Raw genomic sequence first — 22455 nt, 5'->3', positions numbered from 1 at the left:
CAAAAATAGCAAATGGCTGAGGTTCAATTTCAAGAAGAGGAATTCATTAATCCTGATATTGAGGTATTTATTTCTTACTTTGAAAACCTTAATATAGATCCTGAATATGACATTTATGATGAGTACACAAGTGAGAATTATGGAAACATAGATGTCAGTTTGAGTTTAGAGGAACCCATAAGCCATATTCAATCATTAACACAGGAGGAAAGAGAAACTGAATCGAACCAACAGCAAACATTAAGACAACAACCAGTAGGTAGTAAGAGGGAACTACCAGTTCAGACCAGAAAGTTAATTGTACAACAATTAACTAGTTTGTCTAAAGAACCAGATAGACGTTTGCCATGGGGTACAATTAAAACAATTGCATTGCAACATAACACATCTAAGTGGACAATAGCAAGGCTGTGGGAATCAGCCAAAACATCAATGCAAAATGGCATTGTAATTGATGTTAATAGTAGGAAAAGGGGAAGAGTTGGTAGGAAACCAAGAGTCTTTGACATGAATTTGCTTAATGCTGTACCAATTGAAAAGAGGACCATAATTAGAGCAATGGCCACTGCATTAGGCATTGGTCATTCACAAGTTTATAGAATGATGAAATCCGGTAATATTAGAGCACACACAAATTCAATTAAACCAAAACTTTCTCATGACCACAAAATGAGAAGAATCAACTTCATTTATCCCAAATAATACCACCCACTATAGATAATATACCAAAATTCGGACTTATGTATAATGTCGTGCACATAGATGAAAAATGGTTGTACATGAGTAGGGCAACACAGAGGTATTATTTATTCCCTTCGGAAGAGGAGGAGCCATATAGATGTGTGCAAAATAAAAATTTCATAGGCAAAGTGATGTTTATAGCAGCTGTTGCAAGACCTCACATTAATTCAGCTGGTGAAGTGTTGTGGGATGGGAAAATAGGAATTTTTCCGTTTACAGAGACTCATTATGCAATGAGGAGGTCAGAAAAGAGACCAGCGGGTACAGCACAATTACGAGCAATAACAAGAGTTACACGCGACATTCTACAAGACAAACTAATCACTGAAGTCTACCAGCAATAAGATCAAAATGGCCAGCAAATGGGGTGAAAGATATTTGGATTCAACAAGATAACGCCAAGCCGCATATTTTAATAAATGATCATGCATTCAATGAAGAAGCCAAGAAAGACGGATTTAACATTAGACTAGTTTGTCAACCGGCCTCTAGTCCAGATATGAACATCTTGGACTTGGGATTGTTTAGTGCTCTACAATCAATTCAATTCAAGTCATTTTCCAAAGACCTCAATGATCTGATAAAGGCGGTTAATGATGCGTACGACACTTTTGAACCAAAGCTTTTAAACTACACTTGGATACAATATCAACTATGCATGATAGAGGTACTAAAAGCTAAAGGCGGTAATAACTATAAGAATCCACACATTGGAAAAAAAAGACTGGACAGGCTGGGTATGTTGCCCAGGCAATTAGAAATCCCGCAAGAACTAATAGATGCAGCACGCCAATTTTTATCTCATGATATAATTAATCTCAATGATCTTTCGCACGATGATTGAAATTAATTATCAATATGTAGACATTTTGTAAAGGAAACAATATTTATGACAACATTTTGTAACTATACAATTATGCACACCTCTCCATTTAGTCATTGAGGTAGTTATGTCACACAAAAAAACTAAGCAAGTTAAACATCATTCATCATTCCAATTTTCACTTGTGTACGTTTATTTAACTCTCAGATTTAACGATTAACATCATTTGAAATTGTGCAAATGTAGGTATTTCAGCCTCATCTTAGTGCTTGAAACGGCAATGAGACAAAACACATTAACCATGTGTTAATATCTCCTGCTCATGTCCAATAATCTAAGGTGGCAATGAAACACACTACTATGTACACATTTCATCAAGCAAATAACAATCATCATTGAGATATTAACAAAAAAAACATTTTCAATAAATATAAACATCATCAATAATAATTAAATAAGTTAGAATGCTCATGAGTTAAGACCACGGATTGTCGTCTTGCGTGGCCGCTTTGGCTTATGGTCCACCTTATCAATTAATGCATAATCCTCCTCATCTGGTAAACCGTAGTACCAAGGTGGGTGTTCTTGATCAGGATCATCAGTACAATTTAATTCCCAACATTTCAAATAATAATGATCATACTACGAACCAAATGTATTATCATATTTCATACATTCTCTTTGGGATTCAGTTAATGAGTCGCACGATTTTTCCTTTGTGTCCATCTCCTTAATAATCTTATGTAGCAACAAAAACATAACAGATGAAGTACACATAATAAAAATCTTATCATTAGTAATAGACATTAAAAAAATAGAGCAGATCAAAGTTTAAAAAAATCAGAATAAGAACATGGATGAGAATCATTAATCAAAACAGATCTCATCAACTACTAGAACCAGATCATCCTTTACGCAATTTAAAACAAACCAAAAAAAAAATCAAAAAAATAACATAATCAAAATCATAATCAAATTAAAATAAACATGAGAAAAAAAAAGAGATCAGATCTAACATATCCAACAATAAATAAATCGAAATAAGAACAACATGCAACAATATCATAAATCAAACCAGATCTGGTGAAGGACTAAAACCAAATCATAATTTTGGGATTAAAAACAGCTTAAAAACATAATCAAAAAAATAACAAAATCAAAATCATAAACGTATTAAAATAAACATTAAATAAAAAAAACAGAGCAGATCAAAGTTTAAAAATATCAAAATAAGAACATGCAAGAGAATCATTAATCAAAACAGATCTCATCATCTACTAGAACCAGATCTTCCTTTCCGGAATTTAAAACAAACCAAAAACAAAATCAAAAAAATAACATAATCAAAATCATAATCAAATTAAAATAAACATGAGAAAAAAAAAAAAGAGATCAGATACAACATGCAACAATATCATAAATCAAATCAGATCTGGTGAAGGACTAACATAATCAAAAAAAAAACATAATCAAAATCATAATCATATTAAAATAAACATGAAAAAAAAAACAGAGCGGATTGAAGTAAAAAAATATCAACATAAAAACAACATGCAAGAATATCATTAATGAAAACAGATCTGATAAAGTACTAAAACTAGATTATGATTTTCGGATCAAAGCATACTAGATGAAAGCAAAGAGTATAAAGAATATACCAAAAGAACTAGAGAAATTTCGAAAAACCCAAATGTAAAGCTTTAACCAAATACAAAACCAAAGATCAAAAACAAAACCAGATCTAATCCCTCTTTTCGTCAAATATAGTGAAAGAAAACCAAAGAAATGAAATCAGATTCAAAGCCAAAGAATTGAAATCACAAACAAAGCCAAAGAGTTTGAGTTTTCTGAGATTTGTTAGAGAAAGAGAGAATGAGAGAGAGAGAGAGGGAAACGGCAATGGACGGGTAATGAGATTAGTGTTAGGAGTGGGTAGGGGTTAGTTTATATAGGAAATTAATCAACGGTTAGATCAAGGCCAAACAAAATCCAACGGCTAATATCAATCCTACCATTAATATTAAGAAGTTGGGAAGGTTGGTTTAAATGGGAGAATTAATTAATTAAGATAGTGTATTTTAATGGAGGAAATAATTAATTGGGATGGTGAGTTATGGGAGATTAGGTGATTTTTTAATGAGAATAATAAATATGGAGGGAATATTAATTTTAATTGGGAATAGATAAAGATTAAATAATGGTAGGTAAAAAAGTTAGAGAGGTATAGAGTAGGAAAAAAATAGGGGTAGGTAGAATTTTAAATGATTGTTTTATTACTAAAAATGGAAATGTAGCAAGTAATATGAAATTGCCAAAAATAGAATATGTAGCAAGTATTATGGAACGGAGGAAGTAACTCATAATTTAGATGCGTAATGGAAATTCTACTAAGGCTTTTTATAAGGATTTATCAATGGATTATTCTCAAGTCGAAGACTCTTTAGTTGCACTCTCTTTTACAGGTATGAGTTGCCGCCTTCCTTTCTTCTTTAGACCATGATCATAGTTCCCATAAGTAAGATACACTGGGTAAAATAATAATGATGATAGGTCATGGACTCATGGTCAACATTGGACCAAATAGTTTACCAATGACTGGTTTTTTAGGGGGATTTTTTAGCACTATATTATTATCTTTAGCAAACAAAGAGCAATATATGCACTTTGGTGTAACTTAGTCTTCCAAATGATTGCAACCCAGTTATACAAAAGCATAAGCATCGACCTCCTCAGCATTTTCATATTACAAAGCCAGATTCAGAGAGTTTTTTAGGTGCATTTTCATAGTCATCTAAGAAATATGATTGAGTAAACAAGATATATTATTTTAACCACGATCTTAAATTTTAGATTGAATTGGTTATTCGATATGGTAATAGAAGTTCTGTAATACAAGTTTCATCCTTCCTTGATCCTAATAATAGGACTGCTAGAATAAGAATATGTTGTATAATTTGTAAATCACCAAAATAATTAATCAAGTTTAATGGTTAGGTGTTTTTGATAAAATGCTTTATCTTACTATTCGAAATACTCTCTTTATTCTTTTGAATTTCCTAAATTTATTATTCTCATATTTCCTAATAGGTTTGCTAGAAATCTTTTTTAGGACAAATAACCACATTATTAGAATATTGAAATATCTTAGAATAATATCTCTTTGATTTCTTGCATATTTTTGTATAATCTTTGTGATTATGTAGTAGAATATTAGGAAATATTTAGTTTCCTAAAGTATAGTGACAATCTTTGTATATATTGACATTAACATTAATGAGAAAGGCAACCGAGTCATTCTTACATGGTATCAGAAGCTTCGTTTTTTTGATCCCGACTCCTTTTTCCTTCTCCTTACTGCCGGTCAGCCTTGCTCCACCAGCTGCTGCCATTTTTTTGTATTTCTTTTCTTCCTCCTTTTCTTTAATCTTACTTCTTCATGGCCTCTCCCACCAAAATTCATCCCGCTACTTTGATTACTAACATTAAAACAAGTATTCCCATTCAACTTAATGAAGATGGTTCCAATTTTCATACTTGGGTCACTTTATTCAAACTTCATTGTCGTTCTCACCTTGTGGATTCTCATATTCTTCCCGATGACTCCTCTAAAGTTTTAGTTCATAAATATTCCGATTGGCAACGTCTTGATGACATTGTTCGTACATGGATTTATGGCTCTATTAATCCCTCTCTTCTTCAAACTATAGTTCGTCTCGATGATTGTGCTTTTGATGATTGGACTCGTCTTGAGAACAATTTCCAAAATAATAAGACATCCCGAATCCTTCATCTTGAATCTCAATTTAATGACATTTCTTTATCCACTTTTTCCTATGTAAAGTCTTATTGCAATGAAATTGAAAGTATTGCTACTTCTCTTAATAATCTTGGCACTTCCATCACTGACAATCGATTGGCTCTTCAAGTTCTTTATGGGTTAACTTCGGAGTACAAAACTTTTCGGTCTTTGGTTCAACATATGAATCCTATTCCCTCCTTTGATACTCTTCGTTCTATGTTGGAATTGGAAGAACGCTCTAATCATAAGCATACTTCTCCCGCTCAAGATTCGGCTCTTCTTGCTTCAAATAAAGGTACTTTTTCTGAAAATTCCGCTCCATTTAACAACCGCAGCCCTTCCCACCACCGTGGTGGTGGCCACCGCTACTCTCGTCGTGGTGGCCGAACGCACCGTGGCAGCCACCATGGCTCCACCAGTGGGTATGGACGCTGGCAGCAGCCTCATCTCAGGCCTACTTTGTTTCATTCATCTCGGCCCAACAGCAATCATTCTGGCCCAAGTCCTTCTCCTTCTTCTTCTTATTATGGGAGGCCTTCTTGGGCCGGACATACTTAGGCCCAGCCTGCTGCCCCCTTTCCTACTACATCTTGGGCTCCTCATTTTTCAAACAATGGATATTCTGATGGTGTACTTGGTCCACGACCGGCACAAAGCTATCACACCGGGACTAATACTTCTTCAAATTATATTCCTACGGACATCGATCATGCCATGAACACTCTCTCTTTATCTACTCCGGATGAGCAATTTTATATGGATACCGGTGCCACATCCCACATGACTCGTTCTCAAGGTACTCTTCTTCCTTATTTTCCTTTAAAGCATCAATTCAATGATGCTATTGTTGTCGGTAATGGTAATTTAATTCATGTTCTTGGTCACAGGCATATTTCTTTTCCTTCTTCCCAAAAATCCCTTTCCCTCAAAAATGTCTTACATGCACCTAAACTTATTAAAAATCTCATTTCCGTTCGAAAATTCACTCATGATAATATGGTTTCCATTGAATTTGATCCTTTTAAACATGGCCACTTATCTCCTCAATATTCTTCCTTCTAAACTTCTTGGTAACCTCACTCTCACTCATATTCTATATCGCAAATCTCCTACATATACTCATTTATAGGTTTTTGGGTGTTTATGTTTTCCTCTTTTTTCCTCTACTACTATCCACAAGCTTCAACCACGCTCCGCTCCATGTGTATTTCTAGGATATCCTTCTTCTCACAGAGGTTACAAGTACTATGATCTCTCATCCCGTAAAATCACTATATCTCGGCATGTTCTTTTCGATGAGGCCACTTTTCCTTTTTCTCAATCACCTTCCTCATCTTCCCCAAACTATCAATTTTTAGATGATAATATTCCCCTTAATTTGCTCAAAACAGCCCATACACCATCTTCTGGACCTACTCCATATCTGAGCCCAATACCTCATTCCCCTTACCTCTGCCAACCTTCTTCAACTGGGCCTATCCTCCTGTCCGGCCCACATAACCTCCCTCACTCTCCACCTCCCCCCTCCCCTACTAGGCCTGCCTCACGCAGCCTAGTAACACTCCAATCCCATCTTCTCTCTTCCTCCCCCACTGGGTCTACTCCACTCAGCCCAACTCCACCCCGTCCAGCTTCCCCAACCAGCCCAGCCCCTGTCCTGTCTTCTCCTTCAACTGGGCCTGCCTCACGCAGCCCAGTCCACATACCTCCTCTTTTCTCTCCCTCTCCTACTGGGCCAGCCTCAATCCAGTACCCCTCCTCCTCCTCCCTCCCCTCAACTGGGCCTGCCTCAAGCAGCCCAGTCCAACAATCCCCTCCTTCCTCCCCCTTCTCTATTGGGCTTGCCTTACGCAGCCCAATCAACCCACCTCCTCTTTCCTCCTCCACCGGTATAACTACGCGGAGTAAACATGGTATTTTCAAACCCAATCCCAAATACTACTCTCAAGCTTTATCTGTTTCTTTTTCACCTTTACCTACATCTCCTCTTCATGCCCTACGTGACCCAAACTGGAAGTTAGCCATGAAAGAAGAATTTGATGCCTTAATTGAAAATCATACTTGGGATTTGGTGTCGCGTCCTCCTCATGCTAATATCATTCGGTCTTTGTGGGTATTTCATGTCAAGACCAAGTCTGATGGTTCTTTTGAGCGCTATAAAGCGCGTCTTGTTGGTGATGGTAAATCTCAAACGGAAGGCATCGATTGTGATGAAACTTTTAGTCCGGTTGTGAAACCTGCTTCTATTCGCATTGTTTTAAGTATTGCTCTTTCCCGGTCTTGGTCTATTCATCAACTTGATGTTAAGAATGCTTTTTTACATGGTCACTTGACTGAAACTGTTTACATGCATCAGCCTCTGGGTTTTCGTGATCTTACTCATCCTGATCATGTTTGTCTTCTTCGTAAGTCTCTTTATGGTCTCAAACAGGCTCCTCGTGCTTGGTATCAACGGTTTGCTACTTTTGCAACTACTATTGGCTTTTCTAACAGCATTTCTGATAATTTCTTGTTTGTTTATTGTCATGGCTCTGATATTGCTTATCTGCTATTATATGTGGACGATATTATTCTCACAGCTTCCTCAGATTCACTTCGTGAGTCCATTATGTCCAAACTTAGCTCTGAATTTGCCATGAAGGATTTGGGTCCTCTTAATTATTTCTTGAGTATTGCTGTTACTCGTACTTCTACGGGCCTCTTTCTCTCTCAACAAAGGTATGCCTCTGAAATTCTTGAAAAGGCTGGCATGTCCCAATGTAATCCTGTTGCTAATCCTGTTGCTACCTCCGACAAACTTTGTGCTAATGCTGGCTCTCCTTGTGAAGATCCTACTTTGTATCGTAGCCTAGCTGGTGCTTTACAGTATCTTACTTTCACTCGCCCAGATATTTCATATGCTGTTCAGCAAGTTTGCCTCTATATGCATGATCCTCGCATTGAACATATGGCTGCTATTCATCGCATTCTTCGCTATGTCAAGGGTACTCTTCCCTATGGTCTGCAGTTACATCGTTCTAATATTTCAACTCTTTTGTCCTATACCGATGCTGATTGGGGTGGCTGTCCTGACACTCGCCGCTCAACTTCTGGTTACTGTGTTTTTCTAGGTGAGAACTTAATTTCTTGGCCAGCTAAACGACAAACTACTGTTTCCAAATCCATGCTGAAGCTGAATATCGTGGTGTTGCTAATGTTGTTTCTGAAACGTGTTGGATTCGCAATTTACTTCTTGAGCTGCACTGTCCTATTACCACAGCTACCCTTGTCTATTGCGACAATATTAGTGCCGTTTATTTAGCTGGTAATCCGGTCCATCATCAGCGCATTAAGCATATTGAGATAGATATTCATTTTGTTCGAGAAAAAGTTAAACGTGGTGATGTTCGGGTGCTTCATGTTCCATCTCGTTATCAGATTGCTGACATTTTCACCAAAGGCCTTCCTCAATTATTATTTGATGATTTTTGTTCCAGTCTCAACGTCTCCAAACCGCCCGATTCGACTGCGGGGGTGTATTAGAATATTGAAATATCTTAGAATATCTTAGAATAATATCTCTTTGATTTCTTGCATATTTTTGTATAATCTTTGTGATTATGTAGAATATTAGGAAATATTTAGTTTCCTAAAGTATAGTGACAATCTTTGTATATATTGACATTAACATTAATGAGAAAGGCAACTGAGTCATTCTTACACACATTGCCTCTCCGAGTCTCATTCTCCAATTAATCATTCTCAGATTTATAATATCCACAAATTATTTGTATTCTAATCATGTTGTATCTTAATTTTTATTAGTAGCCCAATTTATCAACTTAAACTAAATCTAATTTATTATAGTTGTACAACATCATGCTATAGTAATTAAAGAACTAAATAGGGAAAGGCAAGATGTAAACTTTTTTACAACCTAGAATTACGAACTTATTAACATATAGTAGTTAGCTGAACAGAGTTTGGTCTAAACCGTAAATCAAACCGTAATTTGAATATTTGGTCTGATCTACGGTCTAAATGGTCTGGTCCGTTTTTTTTAATTAAAAAAAAGGTTTCCGGTCCGGTCCCGGTTTTAAAATTTTCAGACCAGACCGAAACGGAAAACCGTAATAAATTTCAGTCTGGTGAAAACCTTAAACCGTAGACCGGAACCTGTAATTTCCATTTTATTTAAAATTTTAAATGTGACTATTATAACATTATGATTGGGTTTTTTTAATCTCTGATTCTGAAGCTCTCCCTCGATCCCTTCTCCTTCTCCCTCGTTCCTTCTCGTTCTCCCACGATTCCTTCCTTCTCCTTCTCCCTCGATTCCTTCCTACACCCACAAGTACTATGGATTGCACAGCAGAGCATTTCTCAGAAATGATGGCAAGCAATTTTGAATCAGCTTACCATCTGTCGCAACTTGCACATCCACTCCTCAAGTCTTCTGGAGCAGGAAACATCATCTTTATTTCTTCTAATCTAATGTTTATTTCTATATTAATCTTTTATTTTAATATTATATATAGGTTTTAAATGATATTCCGAGGGAAACACGCCCTTTGAGAAGTGAAGAGATGCGCGAATTAAAAGACAAGATTGCCGCGTATCTTTCTAATATTTGTCCTTGATAAATTGTAATTAGTATGGATTATTTTTTATACTAGAGTGTATATATATTATATATACGAGCGAGAGTTTATTATTACAAAGAGATTAATGTTGATTATCTGTGATTATCATTGGATTAATCACTGTTATTACATTGTATTATAATTGCATTATTATAAGGATAAAACGGAAAAAGAAAAAAAAAATGAGAGGTATTTGCTGCGGTTTTTGCCCATGACCGCAGCAAATAATGCCCTTATTTGCTGCGGTTTTGAACCGCAGCATTTAAAGTAGGACATTTGCTGCTATCACTATTGCTGGGGGCCAAAACCGCAGCAAATAATGGCAAAAAAACCGTAGCAAATGAGGTTTTTTCCACTAGTGGAACTACTATGTACTATTAACTCAAAGATTGGTATCACTTCTATTTAGTCCACTTGCATCTAGATCAATTGTGTGCTAGCCCCGAAAAAATCAATGAAAGAACATACTAGGGCGGTTCATAACCGGATATCGAATCAATCCGAATTCGAAATTTTGAATATTCGCTTTTTTGGATCGTAAAAATCATAATACATTACAATCAATAAACAAAAAAATTCAGTCCCGACCCGATTTTTAAACAACCCTAATTACTACCCTTGTGAAAAAAAAAAAAAACAGAATAAGTGACCAAAGAGAAACTATGATTTTTAGGAAGCGGAGAATTTGCCCGCTGTAGGATCATTTATGAAATAATAATATCACTTAATAATATATATTATAAATTTTGGATGCCTAAATTTTAGCTTAATTTTCACCTTGATTCCATGTGGTTTTCATACTTACAAAGAGGTGACATGAAACTTCAAACTTTGGTGAAATTATATTTTTGGCAAAAAAGTGCTTAATTATTAATATTTTTTTTTTCTTTTTGTTAAATATGGCTTCCTGCTAAAATTTTTTAACCTTTTTTTTCACTTTAAAATCAATTACATTTTATATATATATATATATATATATATATATATATATATATATATATATATATATATATATATATATATATAATTATTTGATTATTTAAAAAATAAATGTTTCACAAAGAATTTGCTAAAGAAAAAACCCCTTCAAATTCTCTTGCAAACAAAAGGCTAATTTCTTATGTCATTACTACACATAAAAATGTGTAATTTTGTCATACATATATTGTTTAAGCAAACTTGAAGAAATATTTCTTGCAAAGTCGATAATTTATCCCACCTTTATTTTCTGCAAAAATTTAATTGTTCCTTAAATAGAAAGCTTTTAAGGAATGAGCGATAAGAATTTGAAGTTCCTCTTTAATGTTGTATACTTAAATGTTATTTTATAAGGCATTTTTTAGTATGATCATGTTTAATGGTGAAATATAAACTAAAATTTATAATAATTCTTTGTGAATATTTGTAAATCTTAATTAGATTTAAGTCTTTTAAAATAAGTTATAAAATATAATTCATATTTCAATTGAAAATAAAATGAAAAATAGCATGTAATTGTTTTAATTGTACATGAAAAAAAGTTTTTCCTTACTTTATGGAAAATTAAACAAAAAACTTGAGAGGAAAACCAATCTAACAAAAAGAAAATTGAAAATCGGAACATTTTTTAGATTTACTTTATAATATCATTTTTGTAAATATTCTGACCTTTACAATAAAGATTTTGCAATTCTATCGTGATCTTAGATTTTGTATCTTATTAAAATCAAGGATGTATAGTATTTCTTATCCTTCTTATTTTAAACACTATTTTATTGAATCTGAGCTCTATAATAGACACACACATATAGGGTTGAGTTTAAATGCAAACTGTGCTTAAGTAAGAACCGTGCGAACATGTTACTTACTTGCGAAAAAATATTACAATTATTTTTTTAGATTTTTTTTTTGTTAAAAAGTAATTTTGTTGATGTAAAAGTAACACTTGTGAAAAGCGTTACTTTTTGAAAAAATCTGTGTGTAACACCCTGTTATTTATTACATCAATTTTATATTTTAAATAATTTGAAAAAATAATTTTAACATATTTATATTCAATAATTGATTTAGCTTTTTAATATATACTTTTTTTCTTTTATTTAAATAGTCAATTATTATTATTATTCGTTGTCATTATTATTATTATTATTATTATTATTATTATTAAAATAAATTAAAGTTAGTATGAGCTACAGTTATGTTTTTTATTGAGTCTTATAGATAATATATCCAAGTAAAGTATGGGTAAGGGTTCAGAATTTAATTACTCTCTCGTCTACCCATCCTCACTTTTTTCTCATTTTTCCATAACCTCCTTGCTTTCTTCTCCTTCCTCCATCTCTCTCCCTCACAAAGCCAAACCAGCCACCAACTGGACCGCCAGCCGCCAGCCGCCAGCCGCAATTGCCCCAAGTCGGAAATCGACACATCGCAGCCGCCGGCCACCGCACGCACAGCCCAGGTGGTGGCTCTTCTCTCTTCTTCTTCTATTTTTGTGAGCTTTTTATCCTTATTTAAATTAGTGCTTTTAAAGTTTAAAGTTTTGATTAAATTCATGAATCTTAGTTTAAATTAGTTTATATCTTCATAGAATTTGTAATGGGTGGGTGTTAGAAGTGAGATTTGAAAATAAATAAGTTAGGATTTGTGTTAAGGAAGAAAATAAAAATAGTATGTACTACTTTTATGTATTTTGGTGATATTGTGATATTGAGACAAATTTATAGAAACTTTTGATAAGTGTTATTTTTGTGACTCTTATCATTTTAAAAAAGGTAATATTAAAACTTAACTTAGTTTAGCTAGAAATACTCCTTAATGAAATTTATGGTGATGCTTGTCCTAGTCTAATTACTTTTTCTTTGCAAAATTCATTCTTAAATACTAACACATAAAAAGATAGTATTAAGTGGTAATGAAAAATTATTATAATCAGAAACATATGTTGGAGATTAAGAACTTCCTTACCAATTAGGAGTGTTCAAAACCGATATCGGATCCGTATATAAGACAATTAGGAGGGTTCAAAACCGATATTGGATCCGTATATTTATTTCCGAAAAGTGAAAATCACGATCCAGTTTCGATCCGAAAAAATCGGACTTTCGGAGTTCGACTATTCAGTTTAATCCAAATCAGATGCTGATGGATATTTGGTTTTTAAATTATTCAATTGTTTTTTGGGCTTTTTTAAAAGAAATTTACGTTTTTCTACACTTAAATATTTAAGGTCATTTTCCTTTCTTTTAATCAAGCTTTTTTTTTTGAAATTTAAAAACAAAATATTTTTATAGTATGGTTGGATTTTTCAAAGTCTAAATTAATCAACAATAAATTAGCTATGCAAATTAGATATAGCTGAGAATTGTACATATTAGTAAATTCAATAACCTAAATATATATATATATATATATATATATATATATATATATATATATATATATATATATATATATATATATATATATATATTACAAAAAAAAGTAAAACCTAATAAAAAAAATAGAAAATTGGATATCTAGTTTTGCCAATATTTAAATCCGGATCCAGATCCAGAATACCACTAAAAATCGAAAATTTGATCCAAATGATTTAATATTTCAAAATTCGGATAGATTATACTATTTTTAAACTGAATAACGAATATTCCAAATTGGTTATTTCGAATTGAATATATTTAAACACCCTATGACAATGCTATGTAACACTTTTTTATAAAATTTAAACTAAAACTCATTAGTCATTATATAGATTATATTATTTAGACCTAGAACATTTTTCATTTTGAGGATTGTTAAATTAAATTTCCTAAGTATACATAGTGGAGTTGGGAGGAGAATAACCCACAGGCCCACGTCTTCCTTCCTCCTTTATAACATACTTGTATAGAAACTCGTATAATATATGAATTTTTTAGGTAAAAAAATAAATGTAAATATAATTTTTAAATAGAGATGCAATTATAATATGTTATCAGTATAAGATCATAATATTATTTTTTTAAAATAGATAGACTTTTAATGAAAAATATCCGATTCTTAATATAAGTATTAATTAAAGTACTCATATTTTTTAAGACAATATGGGTAATCTTCCACCAACGTTGTCATAATAATTTTTTGTCATTCTTGAAATAATTATTTATTTTTATGTACTTTTTATTTTTGATGAAATATTTTAGAAATTAAAATTTTAATGGAGAATCTGTATTAATTAGCAAATACTTGATCATAAAAAAGCAAAAAATATACTTCTAAGAAACATTAATTGGAAATCTTATGTATCTTTTAAATTCAAAAATATAATATTTGAAGAAAATTTAAAATAACATATCTAATTGTCATATAGTACTACTCATATATTAAGTAATAAGTTGATGTTAATTTTGGTAAAAATTATTTCATAAGGCAAATCACTATGAGAATGTCATATGAAATTTTATGGGCTTTTTATTAGATTGTATGATGATTACTGACATTTAATATTAATTAATAATTAAACATCATTTAAATAATCAGCTTTTAACATAAAGATGTTTAAAACAGATTTGATGACATGAAATTTACTCGATCTTGTAAGTCAACCTGCTTTTACCCAACTTCAAAGATTATGTGAAAAACAATATATACCCTAAATTCAATTTTAAACCGACTGAAATAATGATGGATGTAAATTGTAACGAAGGGTAACATAACCTACAAATTTTCAAAATTTTCAGCTTATCTTTCTCTTCTTCATAAAAAAGGGCTCAATTTGAAAATGTATTGAAGTTTTTCATTAATTGAAACTGGTATTATATTAAGAGCAAAGCTTTAAGACGATAGCTAGGAATGCAGATTAAAGTAGACTTGCTTTTCTGACATAACCTGTTGGATTTGGGTTTTGGGCCGATGAAGAGAGCCATGCGTTTAATTTATATTTTTGAATATTTTTTTATTGATATTTTGGAATATACTCCTATTTATCAACGTTGCCTTATTTTCCTTTTAGTTGATATATTTTATTAATTTGCAAGTTAAAATGTATTTGAGTGGAGTTTTGTTTAATTCGTCTCAATGTAAAAATTATTAATATTTACTTTTTATAATTTTTTGTCGTAACGTAAGAATTATTAGAGCTTAAACATTAAATAAGTGTATTAGATAGTGTAGAAAAAGTTTATGGGACAAAGTTACTGAATAAGAGGAAATATGTTTGTTTTGTCTTATTTTGTTCAAAAGTAGACTATGTATAAATATACAATTGTACGAGTAAAATGGTTCTGACTTTAACACAAGACATGTACTAATCAAATATGCGCAAGTAAAATTGTGTTCAAGGATTTTGCTTATTAAATTCTTTTTCCTCAAATTTTTAAATAGAATAATGAATTTTGAAGTTTTGTATATAATGCTCGTTAATACTTTGTTTATTGGTGTTACTGGTATTTTTAAATCTTAGATTCGCCACTGTGACACGCAAAATATCTGACCGATCCAATTATCCCAATGCACACATCTATTTCTAACACCTGAGAGATCCTTGCATCGTGGTGATATCTTAAATTCAGGATGATTCCTTTAAAGCATAACCTCTGACACTCAAGTCGATACTATTATAAGAGTCTGAACAAGGTAGTAGAATAGATGGTTAAACTGTATTTTCTAACGATTAAAATGTTTAGGTTTATAGGGCGTAAAGTAAATTGGGTAACAATTTAACTCTTAGGCTCTTACCTAGCCAATATTACTAGACAAATTATCAAATTTGACACTTTTACGGTGAGATCAATTTTAACGGGTTGGCCCAATATATATTTACTATTTCAAAATGATTATTTATAACTTTGAAGTGATCAATTATAAAGTTATAATCCTAAAATGTCCAATTATAAGTTACCTTAATTATAATGTTGTGTTAAAGTGATCACTTATAATAATAAAATTATTATTTATAATCTTATTATAATCAAGGGAAATTTGCAAAGAAACACATTTTAAAACCCCTTTTTTGTAAAGAAACACCTTTTATAATTTTTTTTTGTAAACAAACACCTTTTAAGAGACTTTTTTTTTAAAAAAAACACCTTAAATTAGTTTCCGGTGACTTTTGTCAACTTTCCGGCGTTGAATTTTGTTTTTATTTTTATTTTTATTTTTATTTTTATTTTTATTATTAATATTATTTTTTTTAAATTTTTTTTATTTTTTATTATTATTTAAAAAAATAAAAAAATAAAAATAATAATAATAATAATAATAATAATAATAAAATAAAATTTAAAATATAAATATAATAAATTTTTTTTAATTTTTTTTTAAATTTTTTTTATTATTTTTTTTTATTATTTTTTTATTTTTCCTTTTGTTTTTATTTTTATTTTATTTTTAATTTTTATTATTATTATTTTTTTTATTTTTGTTTTTATTATTATTATTATTATTATTATTATTATTATTATTATTATTATTATTATTATTATTATTAATTTTTTTAAAATTTTTTTTTAAAATAATAATAAAAATTAAAATTAAAAAAATTAATATTAATAATAAAAATAAAAACAAAAACAAAAAAATTTTAAAAAAAATTTAAAAAAAATATTAATAATAATAAAAATAAAAAGTATAAAAAATATAAAATAACAATAATAATAAAATAATAATAATAATAATAATAATAATAATAATAATAATAATAATAATAATAATAATAATAATAAAATTAAAATTAAAAAAAATAATAATAATAATAATAACAATTAAAAATAAAATAAAAATAAAAACAAAAGGAAAAATAAAAAAATAATAATAAAAAAAATAATAATAAAATTTTTTTTTTAAATTTAAAAAACAATTATTATTTTTTTTGTTTTTATTTTTATTATTATTAGTATTATTATTATTATTATTTATTTTTAATTTTTTTTAAATAATAATAAAAATAATAAATTTTTTAAAAAATAATATTAACAATAAAAATAAAAATAAAAATAAAAGGCAACGCCGGAAAGTTGACAAATGGCATAGTCAACTCCGGAAAGTTGACAAAAGTCACCGAAAACTAATTTAAGGTTTTTTTAAAAAAAAAAGTTTCTTAAAAGGTGTTTTTTTACAAAAAAAATTATAAAAGGTGTTTCTTTACAAAAAAGGGGTTTTAAAAGGTGTTTCTTTGCAAATAATCCTATAATCAATTAGATATATAAGGTGATTATACTACTTCATCTCATAACGAGAAGATATCGTACAAAGACTTGCTCTAATTACTAACCCAAAAAAGACCTGGAGTTCTCATTAGAAAGAAAACGTCAAGTGAAGTATTTTGTGCCACAAGCGATGGGGAAAAGAACTCAAAAATATTTACGGTGCCAATTTTGTGTTCTTCACTTTTTGCTGATATTTTGAATATTTAGTGCTTGCGGCTGAAAATTACCGATGGGCAGAAAATATTTTTGAACTGTGGACATAGTACCTCAAGCTAAGAGACCCGCTTCTGAACAACTTTGAGATGGTCGGCAGGTAATGTTATATGGTGATGGGTGGATATGAGTATAAAAAGTTGTATCTGTCATGGATAGTAGGTAGGTGGTAAGTACGAGGTCTTACCCACCCCATATCTACACGCCTAGTCTCATACACCCGCCCCACCCAATACTCACCCGTTTAGCCCCATAGTTGATCGCTCTATATATAAAATGTACTAATTTGAATCAATTTTATATATTTATTTTTATTAAAAGCTTGGATATGCCCATATATGATGGATATAACCGGTTGCCATAGTTAGTGGGGATGGATATTTGAATGCATACCTAGGTGGGCAGGCTTGCGTATGAAAATTTTATCTGTAATGGGTGGTGGATAGGTGATGGGTATGAAAAATTTAGGTGAGTATGAGTATGGGGTTGGGCATTGCATTCACCCGTCCATATTGACATTCCTTAATTGAGAACTCTGAAGAGAAGTTAATGTTCCACTTATTTTATATATCACTAGTTGTGGGGTCGCGTGCTACGCACGCATTTCCTCAAGAAATTCTTTTAAAGTTAAAATTTTAATTTAAAATGGAATAATTAACCTTAATTATATTTTATTATATTAAATTTATTGTTTAGCTAAGTAGAATTCGAATTGATCACAACAAAGTAATCCTATTATAATTTTAATGTATACATAAGTAATTATTGGTCCAACAAAAATCATATCTACATCGACAAATTCGATATACAATAACATTATAAATTTCAAACTATAAAACAAAAGTATCCTAAGAAGATAGTCTTTTAGAAGAATGTCTTTTTGGTACATGGACATTGTGAAGTTGGTTAGGTATTTCTAGATTATATAAAGATTTTAGATACTACTCCGTCGATTTTTTCTTCCCTTTTACTTTTTGCACAGTTTTTAAAGTAATTTTTGAGCCTTAATTTATTTAAATATGCATTAGAAAAAAATTATAAAAGAATATGATAAAAAAGGTATACATTAAGTCGAATTTAACGAGATCTCACATAGATATATTTTATCATCTTTATATGTCTTAAAAATCTTAATCAAATTTCTTTCTCTAAAATAGAATATTCTAAACGAGAAGAACATTAGGAAACAGAGGAAGAATAAATTATTATTAATACTAATAATTTTTTTGATAGGACCTCAAATTATTACTTTATCATACTAATATAATTAGTAAAATTAAAACACTACTATTATTTCTTATTTGTACCTCATGTAAAGTTATGTATAGAGTATTATTTAATTGTATTAACATGTAGGATTTTAGAAAACGTGTGAAATAATATAGAGGATTTGAGCACGAATAGTAGGATTAGGGATGAGTAGATCAAGGAGTTTTTTTTATTTAGTTGAATGAATATTCAATGTTAATCTTTGTTAATTCAACCATTTTAATTATACTCGATCCTAATAAATAGGAATGTTCAATATATATAACTTTTAATTTTTATAATGGAGTTCGATCATCACCACAAATGAAAAGGATTAGTTAATTACTCCCTCCGTTCTTTTTTGATCTTCCACATTACTATAACGGATAGTTTCAAAAATTCTTCCACTTTAGAATACTTTTTATTTTTGGAAACTTTTTATCCCACTTTTACCCCTTAAAATACCCTCTTTTATCTTAATGTACCCGGAATCATCCGGATACATTTATTACTCATTCTTGGTCTTTGCATTTTTCATTATGACGCCTACTGCCTTCATGAACGATCATTTCTTCCTTCTTCCTCTTAAACAGTTCATTCTCTCTCTTCATGAACGCCATTTTCATGGCTTTTCCCCTATGTTTCTTCTTCATTTTTAGTGCATTTTAACTGCATTAAAATGTAGATCGATTTATTCTCATCATTTTGAGGTTAGTTTTGTTTCTTTTGGCGAAGGTTCGAAATTTAAGCCCCCTGTTCTTGAATCCTCCATTAACTTCCTGTTGAATCTTTAAGTATTTTTAATGGAAAACGAGTCTAAGAGTGACTCCACAATTCCTTCATATCTTTATGACAGCCTATGCGATTATGGTGAGTTGTGTTCTTGTTCCCTCAATGGTCGTTCACATTCCTACTCCAATGAAATTTTGATGGGGTCAAAAAAAGATCTTGAGGCATATCAAAAGGTATTTGAAGATGATGCAACTTCTGTGTATAATGAATCTCCACCAACTTCTCCTATTGTTGAAAAGGTACTTGTAGAAGATGACATCAATTTGGTTGTCCCTAACACTTCTGAAGATGTTATTGCGTCTAGGGCAAAATTGAACCCCAAAAAACGTGCTTAATGATTGTAAGGTTGTTTTGATATTTCGTTTTATTTTTTTTTTGCTAATTAAATTTGAAAAAATTGGAGCTGGTTTTATCTGTTGTTGTTTGATGCTGGATTATGATGATCTTGTATTTATGTTTGATGTTTGTTTTTTCGTTTGTTTTTTATGTGTTGTTGTTGATATTGTGTTCTTTTGGTTTGGGGTTTTTTTGGTTCTACTGTTGGTATTATGTTGCTGGTTTTAGGGTTGATGTTTGTTGCTGGTTTTATGTGTATAAGCCCCTGTGATGTCAAATTGTTGAACCTATAAATTCTGAAAAATTTACTTTGATTACTTGGTTGAGTAGCATTTGGTAAACCATTACCCGTCTCTTGATTTTTTAGCATGTTCAGTTAGTTCATTTGTTGATGATAAATTGTAATCTGAGAGGTTTCATAACCTCTATGATGAATCAGGGGGCTTGTTATTGTTCTGTGAGCTGTTAATTTAGTGTCATTAGGAATATGTAAAGTCATTTTTTTTAGATTACAAGCTTGTAATTTCAGATTTGATGAAAAATTAATGTCAATCCATGGAATTATAGAATGCCCAATACAAGGCTCTTTTGTATTTTTTGGAATGGAGGGCTGATTTCTGTTTGCTGCTGTGAAGCTCTAAATTTTTCTAATTTGAAAAGTTTGTTAATTTCCTTCCAAAATGTAAAGTTCTCTCTCTTCATTAATAAATCAGAATTTTTTTTCATTTAGTTTTATTTATAATTATTTTATCTCTTACTTTTAATACAATTATTACTTCACACTACTATTTAACTAAAATAATACCCACTACAACCAAAGATTCCATCTTGCTTAATCATTGTTATTCTACTCCGAATTAAAAAAATATATTAATATGAAATTACAAATTACATGCATTCATTATTAGAATAGAGTATTGCATCAAAGTCAAACTACATAAGGGTTACGGGTTCGTATTATTTTCTCTTATTTGAAATAGAATATTTATCTAGCACCATATATGAGAATGTTGAGATTTAATGGTGACTTGAGTGCATATTTCATGTGTGCATTTATTTATGACTTATGGAATGGAATCCTATAGAAGTAAGTTTATGGGTGAGTTAAGTATGTAATTTAATGTGTTGAATGTGGTATTTAAGTGTGGTGATTAATTCTTGAGGTTATGAAGGAATTAAAAGTGTGACCTAAACTCGGTGAATTATGGTGCTTGAATGATGAGAGTTAATGAAGGATGCCAACAGCTCATAGGTTCTGTCAATGTGACTTGTTCAAAGCACTTATAGGGTGTATAATACCTTGAACGAGCAAAGCCAGCAGCTGAGTCCAGTAGCCTCTGATTCCCCACCCTCGAACAAGCACTCCTTCCCCCTCCAGTCAGTAGGTTCGATTTTGCTGTGCTCGAACAAGCGCTTGAGAGGCTCGAACAAGCATATGGGGCAGCAGCAGCATAGGATCCTACGAGTGATCGTTTCATTTACTTGGGCTTATTATAATGTATTTACTATTAGTCTTAAGTATGTTTGACTCATCAATTGTATTTAGCACTAAAAATAATGAGCTCTCATGTACATTCAAACATATAAAACACAAATCCCAAGCCTAATCACATAGTCTTTGCATTTTTTTACATCTTTTGTAATACTTTATTGTAAGAGTTGTATTTCTCAAGTGATATAATATAAGCAAGTAACTACACACCACAAAGGACGTAGTCATCATTGGGTGAACCTCTTTAAATTTTTGTGTTCCTTTTGCATTGATATAACTTGTGACGTTATAAGATAACGTCAATAAAAAGTTTTCTAATTCTAGAGTTGAAGAGCTCTAGTTGGATATGTTGGATCACAAGGACACGAAAGTTAAGTATGGAAGAACCTATCTATGTGAGTTTGAAGTTAGCCATTTTAAAAAGTTAGGATGGATGTATAGACTTTTATGAGCTCTTGAAAAGATATGGACGAATTTTTTAAAGTGTCAAGCTAAAGATGTCAATTTAATCCATAGGAACATTGAGCATTGATGTACAAGATGGAGCAATCTAAGATTGTGTAGAGAAATAAATATATACTTTATTTGGGGTAGGATTGTTGGATAATTAAAGTATAAAAGTTTCTAAGTATAATTTATAGTATACTGGTTATACAAATGTATAATAAGTATAAGCCCGTGGCAAGTACGATGAAAATAGTGGGCTAAAAGTACTATTAAATTAGTAGGGACAAAATGGTAGAATCACGTGTCCAAATAAAGGAAAAACAAAACAAATTACAAACAGAGACAAAACTTAAGCGGCGAGTCGCCGGTCATAGATGACAAGTGCATCACTTAGTTTTTGCAAAGTTGAGTTTTGGTTAGAAGTAAAAGTCAACTCGTTACTTAAGGGAAAGCCGAGTCGGCGCTTATTCTCTTTTAGATGCATGTTTTTGCGGATTTCGTTCATTAATCGGCGGTTTTTAACCGTAATTACACCCACTAATTAGTCAATAAGTAACATGGGGTAGTTGGGATCATGGGATTAGTGCGTGGAGTTTTGAATCCAATTTTTATGTTAGGAGATTAATTCTAAGGTTTCTGCTGTTATTTTCTCTCATTGCTTCCCAATTTCATTTTATACAAGTTATTAAAAGTGAAGGAAACTACTTACTTTTTTTTCATTTTATTTCTAAGTTTGATTTATATAATCTCTTATTCTTCACATGGATCAAGTATATAGT

General features: G+C 31.0%; 3 protein-coding genes across 3 annotated transcripts; all 3 read left to right on the top strand.

Moving 5' to 3' along the window:
• Positions 1 to 12: 12 nt before the first annotated feature.
• On the top strand, positions 13 to 1585 carry LOC130818586 (uncharacterized). Its single transcript, XM_057684750.1, has 3 exons — positions 13 to 613; positions 763 to 1002; positions 1101 to 1585. Exons 1-3 carry the CDS (start codon positions 13 to 15, stop codon positions 1583 to 1585), a joined length of 1326 nt encoding a protein of 441 aa, XP_057540733.1.
• A 3415-nt stretch (positions 1586 to 5000) lies between these two features.
• Positions 5001 to 5921, top strand: LOC130818585 (uncharacterized). Its single transcript, XM_057684749.1, has one exon. The coding sequence runs from the start codon at positions 5001 to 5003 to the stop codon at positions 5919 to 5921; it is 921 nt and encodes a 306-aa protein (XP_057540732.1).
• Positions 5922 to 12197: 6276 nt separating this feature from the next.
• Positions 12198 to 22246, top strand: LOC130817909 (uncharacterized). The gene is made up of 2 exons (XM_057683876.1): positions 12198 to 12425; positions 19466 to 22246. The coding sequence occupies exons 1-2, from the start codon at positions 12205 to 12207 to the stop codon at positions 19734 to 19736; spliced, it is 492 nt and encodes a 163-aa protein (XP_057539859.1). The 5' UTR covers positions 12198 to 12204; the 3' UTR covers positions 19737 to 22246.
• Positions 22247 to 22455: the final 209 nt, after the last annotated feature.

Source organism: Amaranthus tricolor, chromosome 7 (assembly GCF_026212465.1).
Source record: "Amaranthus tricolor cultivar Red isolate AtriRed21 chromosome 7, ASM2621246v1, whole genome shotgun sequence".
NCBI classification, from domain to species: Eukaryota; Viridiplantae; Streptophyta; class Magnoliopsida; order Caryophyllales; family Amaranthaceae; genus Amaranthus; species Amaranthus tricolor.
This window is presented reverse-complemented; position numbering and strand designations above follow the sequence as displayed.

Coding starts and splice junctions, on each gene's coding strand:
- LOC130818586 (XM_057684750.1), top strand. CDS start 13: ATGGCTGAGGTTCAATTTCAAGAAGAGGAATTCATTAATCCTGATATT. Junction 614..762: donor TTATAGAATGATGAAATCCG/GTAATATTAGAG, acceptor TCGTGCACATAG/ATGAAAAATGGTTGTACATG. Junction 1,003..1,100: donor GTCAGAAAAGAGACCAGCGG/GTACAGCACAAT, acceptor CAAAATGGCCAG/CAAATGGGGTGAAAGATATT.
- LOC130818585 (XM_057684749.1), top strand. CDS start 5,001: ATGGCCTCTCCCACCAAAATTCATCCCGCTACTTTGATTACTAACATT.
- LOC130817909 (XM_057683876.1), top strand. CDS start 12,205: ATGGGTAAGGGTTCAGAATTTAATTACTCTCTCGTCTACCCATCCTCA. Junction 12,426..19,465: donor CCACCGCACGCACAGCCCAG/GTGGTGGCTCTT, acceptor TCTTTATGACAG/CCTATGCGATTATGGTGAGT.